Genomic DNA, 21,331 nt, shown 5'->3' with positions numbered 1-21,331 from the left:
GGGTATCAGACTGAAATATGTAGGGTATAAATGGAGGTTGTTTCCTGGCTGTTAAAAAGTTTAGGTTCCCAAGTTTTGAAAAACTCCAAAGAACTAAGAGTTGTTTCTTCATCAGAATTTCTATTATTGTAAATACAAATGACTGATGAATAGAGATGAAAGAAGTCTTGAAGTAAGAAATAATTACCTAAGAGCAGGAACTAGGCCGCTCTCTACTGATGAAAGAGAATGAAAAGAAAGGAATAGGAAAAGAGGATATATGTTGAGTTAAATGATTGACTCGGTCTTATCTAGACACATGATATCTCAGTATTAGTTCCGGACCTTTCTTTCCTCTTTTCTCAAGATGCAGTGTTTTCTTACTCGGGGTGGTTGTTTGACCTGAGGTTTTCCTCACGTGGCTTTGGCAAAACGGCTAAGAAGAGATGCAATGTTGTCTGTTTATGAAACAGTGTTGCGTCAGCCACTGCCTTTCTTTTACCGCTATGCCTGACTAAGGACACAATACTCTTACCAATAGTTTCTCTTGCTCTTTGAGCGGTATTGGGTTGATTTGTCTGGTTTCTCTTGACAGTTCTGTCTAAAAGAAGCAATAGCACGTTAGTGTCTATCTGATCAGCTTATCTTGAGTTCTCTGCAGTTGCTTACCTTTGGCGCTAACTGAGATTCTCTCAATGAGTGATTGTGGGCCAGGATTTTCCTTAAGCCTAATCTTGTTGCTCACATTTGCTGGAACTGTAAAATCAAAAGATGAGTTAAGTTTTGCAACTCCCACTACGCTGATTATGACTGCCCTCTCTGTGTCTTGTGATTTATGTGTGACACTTCAGGAGGAGGCTCACACAAGACCACTAATACCTCATGAAACCCCTTGGAAATGATGTGATCATTGATGGACATTTTATCAATGGCAACCACCATTACACCCTGGCTTGGGATCAAATGTGTGATTATCAAGGCAATAATCTGGTGGTCAAAAGCTCAAAAGTCTAAAATTGAAAATCAAAAGGTTTCTGACTTTTTTCTTTCACATTCATTCCTCCCAATTCCCCCCACATATCCCAATTCTCTCATATTTTTCAAAAAACAAAATCCAGCAAGTTGAACATTTGCTGATAATTTCATCATTTTTATCTTTTCTGCTACATAATGTCTTTTCCATCTTTTGCCTTGACCTCCTGAGCCCTCATGAGAAACAAAATGGAGCCTTAACAGTCATCCTTGTCCCTCAGAAATGAAAAGATGGTGCACCAAAAATTGTAGTGCACCCACTGTACATATTAAGTTCTGCAGCATTGCCTGTCACAGTTTCTGGTAAGGTCCTGTGACATCTATCCCTTTTTCAGAGCATCTCCACCACAGGTGAAGCGCATCAAAATAATTTCAATTGGCAACTTACATGGTGTTGGTTTGCCCGCTGTGGTGCTCCATTCCAAACCATAAGTAGTATTTTATTGCTTTCTTTTACAATATATTCATCATTACATTGCCCATTTCTCCATAACCCTTCACAAATACCTCATTATTATTGCATATTCAGATTCTACATCAAATTTTACATATAGTCACTCATACATAGTATACTCTTATCTTCAATGGTTCAATAGTTATAGAGGATATAAGACTTACAGATAATCTACAGTCTTCATTAGTTACAATACTCAATTCATTAGTAACTTACTGGAATCATTACAGTACATCCCTTTTACATAATTACTTTCACATACTAAACCCTTTACATACATTCCTCATTATGTACTATGGCTATTGTACACATTACATCATTAGATCTGTGCTTACCTCTTTCAGTAGTGCTCATCATTACAAGTTGTTACTATGTTCTCATCACTTTTCCCCATTAGTACATTCTTTTATTCCCATAACCAGCATTCCCTTTTCAGCATTGCTCATCATTACATACTGTTACTATGTTCACATCACTCTTCCTCATTTGTACAACCTTCATTCTCATAGCCAGAACTCTTCATTGTCGGTGCTCATCCCTCCTTTCATATAAGAATTGTCTTCCCCCCCCTCACTTGTACCTCATGCAGAGAAATATATACAGAATTTATAGATAATTTTGGATACAGAAATTATAAGTTCCCCACTCTCATCAATCCTCCATCTCTCTTACCCTCAGTAGTCAGTAGTTAAAGCTCATAGTACTAGCTCCTAAGATCAAGCAGAAATCAGCCACACCTTTTCTTCTTTTTTCTTAGTGTTACTCTCATCCCCTCAGCATTAGTCAGGAAGGCAGCCTCATCAGCACCCTTGCATAGCTTACATTAGTACTAGTGTTGCTATCCATTTACCTTCCAAGCTCTATTCTCCCCTTTGAGTAGTTCCACACCGCCTGCAAGGGCAGACTTTCCCTTGACGGCTGGCAATTCACCAAAAAGAAATCTGGAAAATTCCTGATTTATTTTGGATTGCCAACCTGTTTCAAAATTGCTTTGGAGTTGCTCCAGGCCGGTCTGGGTCTCTGTGGGCTGCTCAAGGGTCAAAATGAGTGAGGGACAAGTCACATTGACAAAAGAGGGGGTCAAACCAGCAACATACTGCTGGTCACTCTGCATGAGCTGCTTGACAGCTGCACTAGCAGATCAGTTTGTCATTGGTGTGATTTTTGTATATAAGCCTATAAACCTGCTTCTGTGAGCCTTTCTCCATCATATTTGAGAAAAATACATGAAAAAAAAACTGGAATGAGATTCCAGCATGTTTTATGGAATGGAGTCAAATGCATTTTGGCTTTGTTCCAATGCAGACCCATCTTTTTGAGTTTGGTTTTAACCTGAATTTTGATTGGAATGATTCCGGTTCTTTGAGCATACCGGAAGCTTTCCAATTGCTTTTTGGTTTTTTGTACCCTCCAGTAAATTTTATGGATTGAAACTTCAAAACCTCACCTGTGGTTTATGTGTCCCAAATAGGTCCTCCAAAAAAGATGTATGGCCAGCATGATTCTCTTTCTCCACCACAAGGACTGTATTGACCAGTGAGAGTTGACCAATTGGGGTTATGGTGTGTGAGAGAGTTTGTGAAACCTTCTGAGGTAAGAAGGTTTCACACAGGATAGGGCAATATGGATGGGCCCTATTGATCTGTATGATCAGGATGGGTGAAAAGCAGAGGAAGACCAAAAGGGAGGGAGAAACTAACCTTGTTAAATAATCTTTTGGCTTCCACAGTATCAGAAACAGTATCAGACAACTATGAAGCTATTTGGCTGCCAACACATTGAGGGATTGCACTGAGTACCTTATGTTGGTGGGGCTACTTGGTTATGTAGACCAGATTTACAAAAGCCTGAGCACTTACTTGACAACAATTCAACTTCTCATATGATCCAAAAACTTTGGTTGTCTTGTTTTCCTTGATCAATGCAATGGACTTTGACCTCAGCAGGCTCATGACTGTTTGGGGCAAAACCCAGACAGGATTCTCAGCATAGCAGGCCTTGTTGATGAAAATTGTTTGGATTGTTAACAGTTTTGCTGTCCAGATTTTACCTGTGGTTCCAAACAGGACACCACAAAGTAAAAATCTGGACAGTTTTCTGTAGATCCATAGTGCCTGTGGGTGATCACACCAGGTACAGTGAGGGACTTCCCGTTGAGTTTGAATAAATCTGAAATCTGGAACTCTGGACCACTTCAGGGATCTTTGGGGCACTAGACTTCCCTGCAAAATCTGAAATCTATTGGCTTGGATCTGAAGTTCCAGATTGATGTCCTCCACACTGGAGGACTTCCATGAACGTATAAATCTGGAATTTCAGATTTTGCAGGGAAATCTGGAATCTTGAACTCTGGATCACTTTGGGGATCTTTGGGGACCTAGATTTCTCTGCAAATTCTAATATCTGGCGGCTCAGATCAAGCAAGGCTGGAGGCCAAGGCTCTTGGCAATTCCAACTATTTGTATTGGGTAAATAATTTGTGAATATCTATCCATTTAGGCTGTCGCTTCTCACCCTGGTACTTGCCGCGGGTTACTACTGCGCAGTTCCCCGCGGCAAGTGTGGGAGGAGAGGAAGAAGGGGGTGTTCCCGCCTCCTTCCCCGACCAGGGAAGAGAAATGAAGCTGGAATGGCTGTTTCTACACACCCGGACGATTGGGGCACCCACTTAACGCGGTCGGGGGCGCCACCTGGGCCCCGCAAGAGGGGAACGGCAGCTGGGCGTTGCTCCCCGGCATCTAGGCCCCGCGCCATACCTGAGTACAAGATGGCGCTGACCCTAACTTAACACAAGTCCCCCCTGGTGGGAGGCTCGCTGTGGCTGGCCGCGAAGCGGCCCCTCCCGCAGGGAGGGACTTGCGCGTAATGTCAAAATTTTGGCTGGGAAAGAAATCACAAATGGCTGGAGGAAAAATATTAAGCCTCAGCCAGCCTCCTCCTCAGGTCCTGTGGACCTGCCCCAGAGCCAAAAGATACTTCTGGACCTCAGCTTTCATTTGGCACAGGTCTCATCTCCTCAATTCAAACCATTTGCACTGTACTAATGGTTTAAAAATAAAAAAACATGAAGAAATGTAAACTAAGGATGCGCAACCATCATGCCTGGTGGATCCTGGATCCGCAAACCCGCAGATCCTACACATGTAGTGTTGCATTTTGTTGCATATAGGGAACTCAATTGTGCATATTATCAGAAAATCCAAAAATGGATCTTCAGAGCAATGTAATATCCTTCAGGGTTCCTTTTATTGAATTTCCCGACTTCAAAACCCAATCAGCCCAACTATGCATACACGCATTCAATATGAGAAGACACGTCAGCACCTTCAAAACTCGAATTCCTCTCTCGCGCGGTTTTTCCTTTCTTTAGTCAATCAATCAAATCAACAACTAAAGAAAGGAAAAACCGTAAGTTCATCGATTCACTCATCTCTCTTGGTTGGCGGTAATGATGGAAAACTAAAGGTTTCTGTTTTGTTATGTTTTCTTTGTCTTATGTTTCTAGTCTGGTTTTATCGTGACTCCTATTTTCGTCGTGCCGTTCACACTCCACTCCGAACATTATTGAATCTCATCAGGTCATTACAAGATTATCGTCTTCTTTTATCATCATCATCATCATATTAATATTTCATATCTTATCATTATTTTTATCAGGTTCTCTTATACTAAGCTTCATTAAAGTCGGGCAGATCTAACCCGCACACCATCAACTCATTTCAGGTTAGAGTCAGTATTGTTTTATTGTTATTGTTATTATTCTTCCTCTTTTAGTCAATCAATCAAATCAACAACTAAAGAAAGGAAAAACCTCTGGTTTTATTGTGACTTCTATTTTTGTCGTGCCGTTCACACTCCACTCCAAACATTATTGAATCTCATCAGGTTCTCTTATACTAAGCTTCATTAAAGTCGGGCAGATCTAACCCGCACACCATCAACTCATTTCAGGTTAGAGTTCTCTTATACTAAGCTTCATTAAAGTCGGGCAGATCTAACCCGCACACCATCAACTCATTTCAGATCCTTGTCAAGATACCCTCCATAAATTATACCTTTGACCTTCAAAACGGATTCCTTCAATCAGTTTTGGAGCTTTTTGCTCAAAATCTTGGGTGAGGGTGCGCATCAGCACTGCCAATGAAACTGTCTATTCAGTTTTTTTGTACATATTTTGCTGATTTTTAAATAATTATTTAGTGGTTTTAGGGTTGAATATCCTTCCTTTCCCTGCCAGACTTCAGACATTAGGCGTAAGCCTCTCCTGCGGAGAGCCCTCCGGGCGGGGTCCCCCGGACCCTCCGTTCGAGAGGCTTAGTTAAGCTAGGCGCCGACCTGGGTCGACAACTTTTAAACGGGGCCTAAGTTAGTTCGGGCCGCACGCGTCTCCCGCCACCGGGCCGTCTCCGAAACAAGGTAAACTTTACACCCAGGGAGAAGTGTTGCTGGTGTGCCTCATCGATACACACGGCCAGCCACTCGGGCGTCGACCGTTGTAGCGCCTGGAAGGTGTTGCAGAAGCTTTCCGATCCGAATGGATGGGGCTGTCAGGAAGGTATGTATCCAGCGCGGCTGGTTTGGGTTAGCCCCAGCAGTGGATGGGCTACCGTAGTATGGGGTCCGAATGTGTACAATATACGATTAAAGCCTTACATGCAAGCCTAAGCCTTGTGTTGCCATGGATAGGATGTGGTTTATCTGCACCCCGCGAAACCGGCTCCGCAATCAAGTCACCCTTCCTGGCCCCTGGCAGACCAGCTTGCAAGGTACTGGCCTATAAAAAGTAGAGGGTTGTTGCCCCTGCTCCACTTCCTCATCTAATCTTCAGCGTTGCCTTTTCCATCACATTAATCTTTACATTTCTTTCAGTTGCGGGTCGTCTTTTACCAGTTCTCCATTCAAGATCTCTCTCGTCTCATCAGATTAACCCCTCTCAACGATGCTAGCCGGAAATATGCAACGGGCCATCCTCATGGCTATTTTCCTCTTCGCGAGTCTTTCGCTTGCTGCTCCAGCTGATGAGGCAAGAGCCGAGGGGACACGTATTGGCCTCGACGCAGAGTCCGGCTCTGGTGCTCCCCAACGGGTCTTCGATTTCAAGATCACTCCCGACATGAAAACTGAAGACTTGGATAACACCAACTCGGCTCTGAGGAAACTCATTGCATACATTGTCAAAGGTGCCTCAAAGGCTTCTAGATATGTTAAAATCCTGCAACCAGAAAACTCGGCGCCTGAAATAAAGTTGAGGATTCTCGACAACTCAATCTTCGTCCCAGGCAGCGGCCCTCCACAATTCGGTTTCAGGTAATGATGCCTCTACTCGGCCGCTTGTTTTTAGCCATTTACTTAAATACATATTATCTACCTTGCCTCGGCAGACGAACGGATGTCAATCCTGTTATTGACAGAACCACCACTCTCTCTGGGACCACAACCTGGTATCAGGTGCGTGCTGGCTCTCGCCAGAGCGCTACTCGCAATGTAGACTCAGCAGCTGAACCAAAGCATCCTTATCCGTAGACGATCCGATTGGCCTCAGATGCTCCGCTTGTACTTGAGCATGGATACCTTCTGGCTAGCATTGAAGGTCCTGTAAGTTCTCAATCCTGATTCCCACTCCTAACAACGTGCTGACTTGTCTCCTTGCTTTCTTTCATCGTTGTAGACAGGTAAGACTACTCATCAATCCACAAGTCATACATTTCATGACGCTAATCTTTATCCTAACCAGGTGATCATGTCTTCGACATTTTCTGCGGGTCCGACTTTGACGCCAAAAATTACGAACACAAGCCCAGCAGCAACAGCAAAACCATCAGAGTGCGAGACTGGACCACCAAGACGCTACTCGAGCTTCCCCTGGTATATGACCAAAGCTACAACTTTGCCGTCACCGTTGACTGGGATAAGAAGTAAGTTTTGAAAGATCCGCTGCGCAATTATTTATTGGGGCAAAGATTATTGACAATCGCTCGTATCTGCAACATGTTCTCTCCTATCAGCACCCTTACAGTTTATTCTTCCATCGGTACCGATCCTCTGAAGATGGCTTCAGGTCCCACGGCCAATGACCCCAAAGCAATGTCTCCAGACATCAGGCAAAAGGGAGAATACCACATTCAATTGATTAAATTGTGCGCTTGATTCTCATTGCTCTGCTTCCTCATTGTGTATCCCAAAGGAGAGCATCATTTTGATTTGGCAAAAACTGACTGAATATTGTGCTCTTTTGCAACACTTTTGCCAATGCTAGCCCCCTCGCTGACAAAAAGACCCCAGCTGACAAAACATGGGATACCCCCCACTACGGCTTCCAAGTAAGCGCAAAGCCACTGCCACCATGTCTGATCTATTTTTACTCTGAGAAAAGTGTGCGTGCTCTGACCACTTTCATGTGCTGCTGTCTCCCTTAGCCACATATCAACAAGGAACATGTCTTCTTCTCAAATGTCTTCGCCACCTCGGGCAAAGAGATCGAACAGCCCAAATTCACTGTCCCAGCGACCAAGAAAATCAAGGCCCGCCAGTGATGTTGCTCAGCTGCTTTTCTTCAGTTTCCCATTGCAATTTTGTGATTTCTGTTTTCTCCGCATAGCCAGGATGGCACTTTTTCCGGAAAAAGCAGTGTGTTTCAGTAGTTGACGGAATTGCTTGAGGTTTAGAACGCTTGTATCGGTGCGAAGCACTCTAGGACATTGTATTCAGTTGCAATTTCATCTAGTTTTTGTATCCTAGCCATTGCTTTTGCGCGGCCGAGCTTGCTTTGGGAGTCCGCCAGTTGGGTCTGAATGGACCTGAAGTGGGCAAGTCTCTGATGGGCGCGGAGAGGGGAAGTTCGGAGTGATGAGCTTGGGAACTTCTATTGATGGGGGATTCATATATGAATCTCCCGGGTGTTGAGGTTTCACTTGTGGACAGAGAGATTGAGAGGCGAGGCGGAGGGGTTGACCGAGGAGCTTTGCTGAAGGTTGATGGCTCAGGTGGGGCTAGAGTGGTTTTGGCTCAGACTCGATAATTTTATTTCATACTCGAGGAGCGGACAACTATACACAACTAGAGAGCCCCCTGCACAAGATCCAGAGGGGGCCTAACAGCATGTAACACACAAGACAAAATAAACTAACATCTGTAAAAAGTCAGTGACAGGGACAGGAACTGGAACTGGGGACAGGACAGGAACTGGTATAGGGGACAGGAACTGGGACAGATGACAGGACAGGAACAGGGAACAGGAACAGGGAGCAGGAACAGGAACAGGAACAGGAACAGGAACTGGAACTGGGAACAAAGAAAGTGAGCGGACTAAAAGCTCAGATTCTGACACCGGGTGCATTTGTGCGTGTGTCTTTGCATGACTGAAGCAGTCCGGCCCCAGCTCCGATCCATCAGGGCTTCCCACTTAGCCACCTCCATGAACAGAGGGCAACCCACGGTGCCCTGTTTGCTCCCCCGCAGCCCATTTGGCTGCCGTTCTCTCACCTAGTACTTGTCCCAAAGCACTGTGGTGCAGCACCCCGCGGCAAGTGCGGGATGGAGAGGTCAAGAAGGGGGGTCCCCTTCCTTGCCTTGACTACGGAAGAGGAATGAACTACAGCTAGCCCAAAAGAGCTTGCGACTTTGGCCGCAAACTCTGAGACCATCCGCACTGGGCGCTAAGTTAGCCCGGATTAGGTTTCCAGATTGACAGGAAATTGTCCACTGGAGGACTTCCCATGGGCTAAAATGCTTGATCTGGAGGGAAAGGCTAAACCTTACTGGCTGGTGAAAATTGATTGATATCCAGGTTTCACTAGCAAATAAGGTTTAGGCCCTGTTTGGCAGTGTGATTATTACACAATAAATAATCTTGCCATGTCCTCCTACATTCTGTAAGACACTACTTTTCCGCCTGATCTTTTGGAAGTAAACTGCCAAGCCTTATGAGGGTTTACTTTCAAAAGATTATCCTAAAAAGACATGTTTTACCATATGTAATGAGCATGTTTCCTATTATTACACTGTGTAATATGATGCTGCCAAACAGGGCCTTAGCAGATCCCTCTAAAGCATGACATTTAGGCAACAGGAACCTCTTGGAATACCACCATCCAAACAAATGATGGATCTGTTGGGGAACTCAAACAGCCAATCTTTCAAAATTACCATGAATGATGAATGTATGGAATTAAATATTACTTATCTATTTAAGTATTTAACTGTAAAGATCATCTGTATATAATCACACATTCTTCCCCAACCAACCAACCTAACAAAAGAAAGAAAATGTGAATAAGAGAAAAGGGAAAAAAAATAATATGGAACAGTATACTTTTCAGAAAAAGAAGAAAAGAGTGTTGTTTTGAAGGCAAAGAGGAAACAAAGTAAAATGGACACAGGGTAGACACATACATTGATTTAGAAGAAGTTGAAAATTATGAATAAAGAGCAAAATGAAAGACAAGTAAGGGATAAAAAATACAATGAATTGGAAGAGTAAAGAGAGAGAGAGAGAGAAAGAGAGAAAGAGATAAGATGCTGTTGATTGATAAGGAATGAGTGGAGAAACAAGCGGATGATGTTAATGAGGATGACGATGAAGAGTAAGCAAACTGATTGGTTGAACGAATGATACTAAGGTTGTCTACGAATATTGGATACCTACTGGGCCTCGAACGTACAAACGAAAGACCAAAGAGGACTGTAAAGAGAGGGAGATTGAAAAGGGAAACATGGGTCGGAGGAGAGTCAAAAAGGAGAGGCTGCTGATCAATGGGCTCCCTCAAATGCTGCGACAAATCGAGCAGCTAGCTTCATCTAGCGATCCCCTGAAGGCAATAGGCAGGACGATCAAGGCGATCAGAGATCCAATCGAGAGCGCATAGAGTAAGCCGTAACTAGCCACGATCTTCCGACGTTGGGCGCGCTGTTTGAATGAGAAGATAGGCGGTCGGATTTGCTTGCTGGGCCTCAACCATACTAAAATATTACAACCCATCCCAGAACAGTTAGATACAGAAATTTCCAACAATCAGAAAAATGAAATTCTATTCGGGCACTTACATAACATGGTCGAGTGTACTCGATTGGAGAAGGGGATGAGTAAGGGGAGCGACAGCAGGATCATGATGAAATGGCAAGTCAAGAGATCTGCACTGAAGAGTGACATCTAGAAGCAGATATCAAAAAGAACCACACATTTCAGTCATATGGCCGGAGAAATCCAGGAAAGATGTCTTCAAGCTCACCTCGACGATTTTGACCAAGAATTCTCTGACAGGTTGAGACCAAGCATGAGTGCCGAGGCCGCGACCGTACCACTTCCCGGTCCACCAAGCCCGATTAGTCTCGTCGTGTTTGAACTCGCGACTCAAGACGCAGGCTATGAGCATCTTGAACAAGGCTCGCTGGATCGCAATCGTGGCGATCATCCCCAAGACTGCATGGGAGATGTTCCACAACTCGATAAACCACAGAAACTCGAAAAACCCAACCAGCCCGACGACCCCCATCACGTGGGCAATCGCCGCCATCGTCGATCCAAATCTTGTACAACAGGCCGATAACGCCGGGCCAAAGAAGAGTGAGATCATGAATAATGTAAGCAGCGTAATTGCGTTGAATGCGACCGGGCCGAGGGAAACAATTGCTAAACGCAGCAACGCATTAACCGGCGGGTCGCTAAACGACTTGACAAACCTGGGGTAAAAAAATTGAATACAAGCGTCAGTTAATGCAATAGTGGGGGCAACGAAAACTTGAATCAACTCAACATGTAAGCAACCGATAAAATGATAGCCAGAAAGGTGGGGGCCAGGATCTGCGAGAGCAGGATAACTTTCCACCCGGCTCTGGGGACATCAGCTGAAAGTTTTTCAGAGGGCAATCCGAGCCTTTTTTTCTTGAATCCGGTGATTTGTGTTCGAGAGAGCCGACAATATCCAATCCAAGAGTTAGCATGAGACCTGCTATTACCTCGACACATCCATCGGAGGAACTCTCGATAGTCGATAATAAAGTCCGTAAAGCTGAACTGATGGGGATTGAAGATGAACGGGGCTAGACAGAGAGCCAGTACGGATACCCAAAAGTAGATGATCGCAGGCATCCATAAACTCATCGTCACATACAACAGTAGGCACAATGTCCGCATCCCGAGGTAGATACTAGGCCCAGCAAAACGAGAGTACAGGATTGCGAACGAAATTCGGGTGGTGGCAAACCCTCGACCGGTTGCAATGTAACGCGCGCCTCCAAAGGTCATATCAGTCAACAAGGCATGTGACTGAATTTGAGTACTGAAGACCTCGAAGACAGGTGAACAAGAGCCCAGCTGCTTGCCGAGTCGAATGATTGCCGAAATAACGCCTCTTTCCGTTAATTCTTGCAAGAAGAGCGGTAAAAATGCTACACGGAAATGCAATCAGCAAACACTGTGGACCATGGACATGGGGTGAAATAACCCACCGATGAAAAACACGATGAATATCGACACGATACATCTCTTGATCCAGTCATAAGTAGGGACAAGATTGTAACAGCCTGGCGACCCAATGAACTGCCCCTCCGAATTATATTTACAAATAGTGAGTGAGCTGTTCAGCGTTCCTAGGAACACCATGGTAAACATGAAGCATTGAACAGCGAAGATGACCTGCAGATATAAAATACCACCGTAGTCAATACAAAATTATTCTCTGAAGGCGCTTTGGATTCGAGAAAAAAAAACTCACAAGCATGTTGTTGATGAAGAATCCAGGATGAGCGTAGTAAAATGTGAGGAAACGATCTAGGGGGAGTTGAGTTCCCAAGTAATAGTACTCCCTGGACAACATTTGTTCACCCATACCAGTGCCGACCTTTGTTTGGAAGTTGAGAATCGTCCCAAAACCGAGATCTCGACCTTTCCCACATTGATAGTACTCCGTATGCTTAATCCTGCCACCTCGTCCGAAAGCGTTCATACCAGCGTAGATATCTTCGGATAGATGGAGACCTTTTTGGGCTTTTGAAACCCCTCCACGTGTGGTCATGAAGATGGCATTCAAAAAATCTGGATGCCCATAGTGTAGTTTGCCACCAATAAAGGAAAGCGACCGAGCAGCCAGGGTACCGAAGGTTTGTTCTTTTCCAGCTGCGACATCACCCAGAACTCCGATGTTTTCCGAAAAGATATATTCACGAGCGCCGACGATAGCGACAGGAAATTTACAGAACTCCTTGGCACCGGCGGCCGAGTACGGAGACTGATTAGAAACATGGAAATCTTCAAATTCTCCAAGCATGTTACGGATCTTGAGACATTCTTCCAGATAGTTGTCCTGATTGGCATCAATCAGTTGGACATATTCACCTCGATGAAAGATGATTGAATGATTTTGATTGTCTGACTTTCCGTCACCCAAAATCGGATTACCGGGTAATTCAACTCGGAACTTGGGTCGTCGTCGGCCGTCGGGTAGGATCTCAGAATGACCATCAATCAGTGCAGAGTAGATTCGTGTTTCGCCGCCTTCCTTCCTTTCACGATCTTCTTCCAAATATGCAATCTGAAGATCGGGGTAAGCCCTCAACAAGAATTCAGTGTTTTCGATCTCTTCCTTGCTGAATTTTGAGTATCGCTGCATCGAAACGACAAAGCGAAATTTACGCCGTGACATGCGTTCCAATTCGCGCTCAAGTTTTTCAGTATTTCCGCCATACAACTGAACAACCTCTGGATTTTCGACACGATAGAGTAGCTTGATGGCTTTCGAGTAATTCATGAAGCCGGAGACGGTTCGATACAGAGTCTGCGCTCTCAAAGAGGCCCAGATTCGTGTTCTGAGGGTGTATTCAGGGGCGGCAGACTTGAACCCGATGGTGTAAAATGGAATGTCATCGGTTTTCTTTTTCTTTTCGACCTTCTCATCGCTGGAATTAGTGTTGCCTTGACCGTTGGCAAACGCATAGGAAGGGAAGACGTTGGCTTCTTCAGCAAGAATCTTTGTGTCTCGAACGAAGTTGTCCCATTCGACTGGATGAAGTTGCTTCAAGTACTCTAGCAAAGTGACACGCGCATTTTGATCTTCTTCTCGGATGATCTCTCTCAAAGACAGTAAGATCTTCTCAGAATAATGTGGTGTCAAAACGGTGAAGGTGGGCATGGCATCAACGGGCAGCGGTTCAGGGATAGATGTAGTCCTATTTGAAAGAAAAAAAAATGAAATTAGCACATCAAGAGTCCAATGTTAAGATTGATGATGAGACTGACAGTGATTGCGCAAAGAATGAAATTCTTCTTTCAGCTTCACTGCCAGGAGGGAAGAATTCGGACTTGAGACCTTTATCCTCCTGAGAGATAAAGAACATCGGAGCTCGCAAGGTTCGCTTGCCTTCGTTTTCGCTGGGAACTTGATGATACAGCAGTCTTTGGACATGATCTATACTAAGTAGATGTTCACGGTACATCGAAATAATGATGGCATTCCAAATTTGAGAAACCAAAACCTTCGGCTTGTATCGGGCTTGCATCTCGGACGTGGCTAAGACCTTGGCATAGATTCGTTTGGGTAATCTTGTAAAGATATCTGACCAAGGGGTCCAAATCGACAGTCCCAAGGAAAAAGACCTGGCAATCGAGAAAACCGTATTCCAGATGACATACTAGCCGAACAAAAATGAAAGGCATCAAAAATGGATTTCACGGCCTGAGAAGAAGTAGAGGACGGTGTGAATGATTGACTAACCCATAAGAATGTATCCAAGAAGAACAGGGTGAGGTCCATGACAAACATCACAGTCAAAGCGAACGCGGGTTGATTGCGGCAGAGAACAGAACCAAAAATTTTGTCGCTGCATCCCTGAACTTTCATGCCGACCATAACCTGAATGGGATTCTCGAAACTGAGAGTTAAGAAGAAATAGGATTCGACAAACTTGCAGGAAAACACAAGGGACCATAGTGCGATCGAGGCAGCTCGTGAGGCCCTTTCCAGCTTGGGATAGGATGCAGTGAATGTTTGATTGGCTAGATACTTGCGCGCCTGGCCAGAAACCTTGTCACCAAACATCCTGCCTGAAGGGACGATAGAGAACAAGACAGTGGCCACCACAGATATACCAAACTGAACCATGGCGATGATGTAGGCAGTAGAAGAATCACGATCGAAGCCAGCAATGTATACTGTGGGGCCAGCTGTGAGAGCAAGAGTGAGGAGGAGGAACGTCCCTCTTCGGGCGAGATGAGATGTATTGTTCCACGTGGTAGGGACGTATGAAAATTCGATGATAGTTGCAATAATCATGATCAAAGTTGATACGGCTCCCCCGAGTGCTACGGCGGACCATTGCATAGCTTTGGCAGGTGCTCGTTGGTTAGGTAAGGTGTAGACGGCAGGTGCGCTAAGTAAGCCGAAGATAGAAAGAAGTCAGCTTTAATCAACTCGATAGCTTTCCGACTTCAAGAGTCATAAATCAGTTTGCTTACTTGTAAGCGGTAAAATACCAATAGACACTGATGTGCAAGACCCAAATTCGGTTGAAATTGACGATCATGTGACCAAAAGATCGTTTTTCGAGATAGGTTTTGAAGAATGCTTGGCGCCACTCGATCTTATCAAATTTCATGTATCTCTGAGCAAGAGGAATATCTATCAATCGAGTCTAGCAGGGTGGTGAACGCAAAATGATAAAAAGACAATGAGGCCAGGTTAAGTGTCAAAACCAGGGGCGTGTAAGTTGAGATAACTTACTCGGTCATTCAGAGTGATTTTAGCGATGCCTTCAGGGTACCAAAAGAGTGAGTTGATGTCGTCATAACCGATGATTTCGTGGTGATCCCTCTCACGACGCAGATAGACACCGTCAATGAGTTCGTAACCTTGATCCCTGAAAAACCTGTAGAGCGGACGAATGACGGCACGGAGATAGAGTCCTTCGGGGACGGGTTCGATTCGGTTTTGACATTCACTCGAGCGATAATAGTCGTCGGCACATTTGAAGATAAAGCACAGACACTCTGGCATGAATCGGACTTGAGCTGCTTCGCCCCAGCATAAGAGATAGAGGGCCAGCTGGCGCATGCGGTCGTAGGAGGACATGTTTGACATTGCCTGACGCCATCGATTACGAGCAGATTCTAGAGATTTGGCTGATGCCGATTTGAGTTTGGAGGCCGCAGTGGTCCCGAGGATAGTGTTGGATGTTTGGCCGATAGCATCGTCAAGATCGAGTTGAGCCGCAAAGTACCATTTACGATAGTTGGCATGTTCTCCACCGATGTAATCTGCATGTAGGGTCAACAAAGCTTGAGAGGGTGACATTCGAGAAGCCCTCGACTAGATCGATATCAACGAAAAGCAAATGAAAGCCAGGTCAGTACGACGTGAACGGGCCTTTTGAGGTAGTGGACGAAAGCGATTTGACGAACATCAAGTTGAATCATGAGATGATCGTAGACGTTCCTCATCGAGTCCCGTTGAAAGCCGAACTTGTTGGCGAGGTCGATAAAGACATCTTCGATCTCCTCCTTGCTCAAGGGAATCTGAGAGTCCGAGCTCCACGCCGGGTAGGCTTCGCGAAGTCGAGAGTAAGGATCGGGTCCGGTTGTGCCGCTTGAGGGGTAGCCATACGAGTCATAAGCTGTCGGAGCTGAATGTGAAGTGGACATTCAGGATGTGAGTTAGCGATTAGGGTCAGAAAAGAGGGGAAAATAAACCGCAAGAGAGAAAAAGAAGAAAAATGAGACTATGTGTGGAGAAAGACTGTATTCTACAAAGAGAAATATATATGCGTATGTTATGGATGATGGGTAGTGTATTGTATATGTAATCGTAATCGAAGGGTGTGATCAGTTGAACGAAGGGAAAAGAGGTGGTAGTGGTGGTGGTAGGACTGGGGTGGGGGGGAGTAGGGGGAGATAGGGCGGATGACGGGATAATCAAGCTTAAAGGTTGAGAAGAAAAGAAGAAAAAAAAGGGGGAGAAACAAGCAGAGGGAATGAAAAGGGAAGATTGGAGACTGACTTGATGATCCACTAATCGGTTCTTGATTCCTGAACGAGCTCGGATTGGGACCCATCAAGCTTTCGTTGGAAGGAGTCTGATTGGTTCGATTGTCATAGGAACGAGCCTGATTGGAGTCCATGGTTGGTTGCACTTGAAGAGGAGGCGGGAGGGTGTATGGTTTGGTGGGTGTGGTCTCTAGCCAGCTGAGATGCGAGAAGAAGGGAGGGAGAGCAGAATTAGTGATAGGCGACTATTTAGGTTGGAGAGGGCTGTCGAGAAGGCAGAGCTGGCGAGAGGGTCCGAGCTGAGAGCGTAGCGATCTGTATGTGGGATGGTCACCCGGGACTCTGATTGCAGGTTTAGGAAAAGCTTCTTCTGTATGTAAATACATTTATCTTTCGGCTGTTCTACAGTACACCAGCATGTACCGAAGCTTGAACAGAGGTGGGTGACTGGAAACAGTGGGACACACGATCTGAGTATCTACAGTGTGTCGGTGTGGGTGTTAGATGGGTGGGCACCAGCGAGGGTTGGATGGTGATGGAGTGAAGAGAGTGAAGCAGCAGTGGGTTCAGGTTGGATGATAGTCTTGGGAGTCGGTTCGGGATATGCGCTAGGCTAGGATGCTGCAGCAGGGGCGGGAAGGGGGAGAAAGAAGACGAGGGAAGAAGAACACTGACCGGTTGAACTGGTTTGTATGTGAACGACGATGATGAAATGATGGATGGAAGAGGCAAGAGGCGAGAAGAGGTTGCTTTGTCTCGAGTGCAGCAGCTGGATGTATGCTGTTTGATGGTCAAGAGGTAATCCTTGCTGGTCAGCTGTTGCTTGTTGGTCAATCTAGACCATCGCGAAGTGTCGTTGGCTCTTGCAAGGCGAAGGGGGAAGCGAAGATCAGGCGGGGCGGACTAGAAGCGAGGCGAGAGACAGCGAGCAGGAAAATGACGAGCACGGATGGGTTGTTGCCATCCAGACAACATCCTGCCGGTTATAAAATCGATCCTCAATCAACTTTCCGAGTCACCGTCGCCAAGTATTTTTAACTCAAATTTCAAATCGTAACATAGACACAACTTGCACAGCACCTGGCCACCGCACCCTATCAAATCAACCACCAGTCGATGTGATCACCCTCATTCTTTATCCGCATGGCCAGCTGGCAGAAAACTTCTTATCACCATCCCCCATGCTCGCATGGCCGACACATACACTCTTAACTGACAACAAATTTCTATCCCTCGGGTCCAGCTTGTTTGGTTGTCTATGGCAACCCCTCACCAATCTCAAACGGGAAGAACAGGAAGAGGAGAAAAAAAAAACACATAAGCTTGCTTCAACCGGACTGCCAGCCAGACCTTGCCTGACCCCCTACATGATAACAAAAAGCTGCTACCTAAAGTCACAATCAGCATCAAGTATCATCGAACAGAGCCTAGAGATGGATCGCTGCACCAGCCCTGCGTCGAAGACGCAATTCCAGACGGCTGCGAGGATGAAGACAACATTCTTTCATGCCCAGAGATATTTCCAGCTGGCTTTTATAATTGGCTTTTATCAAGTTAAATAAATAGCTGTCCTATCTCCTCGCTTTCAACCAGTCATTTTAAGTTTTCCTGATCTCAGAAAAACGGGGCTGGCATCCAATTTAGTAAGCTCCCCAGTTGAAGTCTCCTAAAGGAAGCAACATATCCTAATCATCAATCAATCTTCAAGCTAAGTCACACCCTCCAAGCACTCTCCATAGGCTCAAAACAATCTCCCATTTCCTTGATAGTGTTGCTCACATTGGACCTGGAAATTTAACATTCATTTACTGGTGCTGATGATAAAAACTATGCACAGTTATATTTATCAGTGTCCAAAACAACTGAATCTTGATGTGTATGCCATCCGCATCAATAAGCTGCTGTTATATATTTCAATCTGAGCTGCCCTGATGTTCCATCTATGTAAGCTCCTGTATTTCATTTTTGGGTTGAGCTATAAAAACAACTGATTCTGTGTATGGCTGATGTGCATCTTTTATGACCCAAATATGCTCCACAAATTCTATCCCAGCATGCGGGGAATTTGAAGGGACTTCCAAGCAGTTTAACTACCTGTACCTGGGACTCCGGGAGCTGAAACAAGGCCTTTTAATCAACATCATCTTTACACAAATGATATTCATCAAGCTTGACTGGATAAGCCCCTGCAATGTTTTCATACTCTTCATTTTAATTAATAAATGGAGCTGTCCCAAGCATATTACCCAGTTGGGAATGATCATAAAAAAAAGCTTGCTGACTACTTGCAATCAGCATTGGCATGGAATGGACATACAGAACCCTTTTTAACAGAAGCTAATCCTTTTGAAAGGTGTTTTACCATTTTTGATATGCTGCTGGTGACTGATAGTAAACATACATAATCCATCCATTCTGATGAAAATACCAATTGAGCTTGAAGCGTCCACTCGCATAAGCCTGCCTACCCCAAGAGAGCATTGGCTATGTCGTATATTGACAACATTTTTAGGTGCAATTGATCACAAGTTGATTAACAAGCTTATCCTTGTTACGGCAGGGGTCTACATCATTTCATTTCCCTTGGAACATTGTCAAGATGGTGCAGAAACTTTGTCAAAGAAGAACCCACTGAGATTCTTTATTGGAACTGCTGCTTCATCCGGCATCGTCAGGTTTATATATTTCTTCTCCTTGACTCCTCTGTCATTGTGTGCGGGTAGGGTTGGTCCTATGTTACATCCGTTGTGGTTTATCTCACCAGTGTCGAACGCTGTAAGAATGCCATTCCGCAACATCAGAACCATTCATACCGATACCATAGGTATTGTGAAACTACTAACAATTCGGGTTACATTCAATTTAAGGGCACAGAACTCAAGATCTCCAAAACTATTCAAGGCGGGCATGGATTAAAACAAAAACAAAAAACGGGCGTGGACTGTAACAAAGAAAACCAGGAAGCACAAGCTACGAGAAACTGCACCACAACTCATGTCGTAATAATCGGAACTATCATAGCAAACGTAATTTTATAGCGAGTCAATGATCTTGAGGACCACTTCAGATGAAACTTGTTCGCTAGAAATCGCCTTGTCGGACGTGGGGTTCTATGTGATGAAAATACCGGGGATTGATGAAGGAGCTCGGCTTCGCGGTGCGTCTACCGGGGCCTGCGAGCCGGCTTCTGCCGTTCTTTCTGTGACGATGAAAGGTTTATATCTCATCAACGCGATGGCCATTGCACGGACGACTGAAAGAAAAATGGTATTTACCAAGCCATACACCAACTTTGGCAGAATGGGTCACCGGATGGGCCCACTCGCCCGCATCCATTTCTACGTTTTTGCTTGTCGATGGCCCTACAGGCGCGACGTTGGTGGGGCGGGGATCCTCCTCGATTTGATGATTACTGAAAACCGAAAATCCGTCGATTCCAGCAGTGATTTCGGCCAGTTGATCAGGATCCGTAGCCTTGCCCTTCCCTTTTCCTTTGCGCGCCAATGTTCTTTCGGTCCGACCGCTACTCTTTCGCGAGGCTGCAATAGCGAGTGCCGCACCGTGGCTTCCTCTTCCGCGCAGGCTACTACCAGCTCTAGAGCGCGTGTTACGCGACGGTCCTTCGTTTGATCCTTCGATTCCCGTTTCGGCCAAGGCCCGCTGAGCTAGTCCTAGGCCAAGTGGATCAGAAACTCGGCTGCGTTTGGGGGTAGGAGCGACACGAGCAGGTTCGTCTTCTTTGTTGGGTTGAGGGTCAACTGCTCTCTCAGACGTGGGGTGAGCTTTTGGTTCTGGTTGGGTCCCGCTGGCTTCTTCATCAGGGACGTGGTCTTCGTCCATGGTTTTCTCACGAGGGCGCTTGACGTTGCCACCAAATCGGCGTTCGATGAAATTTGGATCTCCCTCGAATTCGCAAAACAAATCCTCTTCGCCGTGCTTCACCAACGCTTTTCCCTTCATCCAGGTCATGGAGCCGTTGAAGTAGGTAACTCTGCTTTTGATAGGACCCAAGAAGTGTTGAGAGTCGATATCACGACGACTTCGCCCCATGAATGCATTGTGGGCATTGGTGGATTTCTGATGTTTGGATTGAACAAAGGACAAGATGAGTGATGAGTGTTGACTCGCATATAACAAAAGATTTAGCTCACCGATGATGACTTGGTGAAACCCATGGTCGACAACCTACTGTTTTGACGAATGCGCAGGGATACAACTGGAGGATAACCGTGCTGGCTTCTACACTGACGAAGGGGATACGCTTTGCCAACAGCTCAGCTAAAGGCCAAGTTTGGCTACGATGATAAGCAAGATTGTTCGTGCTAAGAAGCCAGAGTAGTTGAGTTTGAAAACGGTAGGTTGAGGGGGACACGTTTGGGAAGTCGGAGATGCAATAGCTCTGCCACCTTTTTCTCTATTTGGAGGAAAGCTTGGAAGGGGCAGGGATGGCTAAAGCAGCCTGACGAACGACTGGCAGGTGCTCCTATGATATCGACAGCCGTCAGCCGGTCAAACCCCGGCGAAGTAGCAGGAAGACTCGTCCAGTCAGACTGCAGAACCTCCTGGGCAAGTCAGACCAATATGTATTTTTTAGCGGCTTATAGCAATTTTATGTACAAATGTACACAGATGAAGCTGTACATACTCTTGGAGGCAAACGCGATGCCAATACAGTCACCTACGGTATGCGGTTTAAACCAGCCCGAGCATGGACCACCCCAGAATCAACAGGGGATGTTTGGGCATGAAGAATGCAAGTTGGCAAGTTGTGCATGCGGGGACAGCCCTCAACTGTGATTTTTGGTGTTTGGGTTCCGATCCCGCTTCCAATCCCAATAACCCACAAGACTTTCTACATACAGGAAAAATCTGCTGAATGCTTTTTTGTTACATGT

The 21,331-nt window shown here is 45.4% G+C and overlaps 4 protein-coding genes across 4 annotated transcripts; 2 read left to right on the top strand and 2 right to left on the bottom strand.

Moving 5' to 3' along the window:
• Window positions 1-6,404: 6,404 nt before the first annotated feature.
• Window positions 6,405-7,141, top strand: PtA15_1A133 (uncharacterized protein; the record flags this gene model as incomplete). The annotated part of the gene is made up of 4 exons (XM_053165128.1): window positions 6,405-6,772; window positions 6,847-6,913; window positions 6,989-7,055; window positions 7,134-7,141. 4 exons carry the CDS (start codon window positions 6,405-6,407, stop codon window positions 7,139-7,141), a joined length of 510 nt encoding a protein of 169 aa, XP_053016350.1.
• A 312-nt stretch (window positions 7,142-7,453) lies between these two features.
• Window positions 7,454-7,998, top strand: PtA15_1A132 (uncharacterized protein; the record flags this gene model as incomplete). The annotated part of the gene is made up of 3 exons (XM_053165127.1): window positions 7,454-7,602; window positions 7,722-7,785; window positions 7,882-7,998. 3 exons carry the CDS (start codon window positions 7,454-7,456, stop codon window positions 7,996-7,998), a joined length of 330 nt encoding a protein of 109 aa, XP_053016349.1.
• Window positions 7,999-10,226: 2,228 nt separating this feature from the next.
• Window positions 10,227-16,570, bottom strand: PtA15_1A131 (uncharacterized protein; the record flags this gene model as incomplete). Its single annotated transcript, XM_053165126.1, has 12 exons — window positions 10,227-10,423; window positions 10,508-10,613; window positions 10,693-11,143; window positions 11,218-11,851; window positions 11,912-12,098; window positions 12,178-13,627; window positions 13,698-14,089; window positions 14,173-14,827; window positions 14,913-15,088; window positions 15,178-15,762; window positions 15,855-16,075; window positions 16,450-16,570. The coding sequence occupies 12 exons, from the start codon at window positions 16,568-16,570 to the stop codon at window positions 10,227-10,229; spliced, it is 5,175 nt and encodes a 1,724-aa protein (XP_053016348.1).
• A 2,898-nt stretch (window positions 16,571-19,468) lies between these two features.
• Window positions 19,469-20,611, bottom strand: PtA15_1A130 (uncharacterized protein; the record flags this gene model as incomplete). The annotated part of the gene is made up of 4 exons (XM_053165125.1): window positions 19,469-19,528; window positions 19,604-19,635; window positions 19,712-20,513; window positions 20,588-20,611. The coding sequence occupies 4 exons, from the start codon at window positions 20,609-20,611 to the stop codon at window positions 19,469-19,471; spliced, it is 918 nt and encodes a 305-aa protein (XP_053016347.1).
• Window positions 20,612-21,331: the final 720 nt, after the last annotated feature.

This window comes from Puccinia triticina, chromosome 1A, assembly GCF_026914185.1.
Source record: "Puccinia triticina chromosome 1A, complete sequence".
In the NCBI taxonomy this organism is placed as follows: Eukaryota; Fungi; Basidiomycota; class Pucciniomycetes; order Pucciniales; family Pucciniaceae; genus Puccinia; species Puccinia triticina.
Note: the sequence above shows the minus strand (reverse complement) of the source record. Positions and strands in the feature narration are given on the sequence as shown.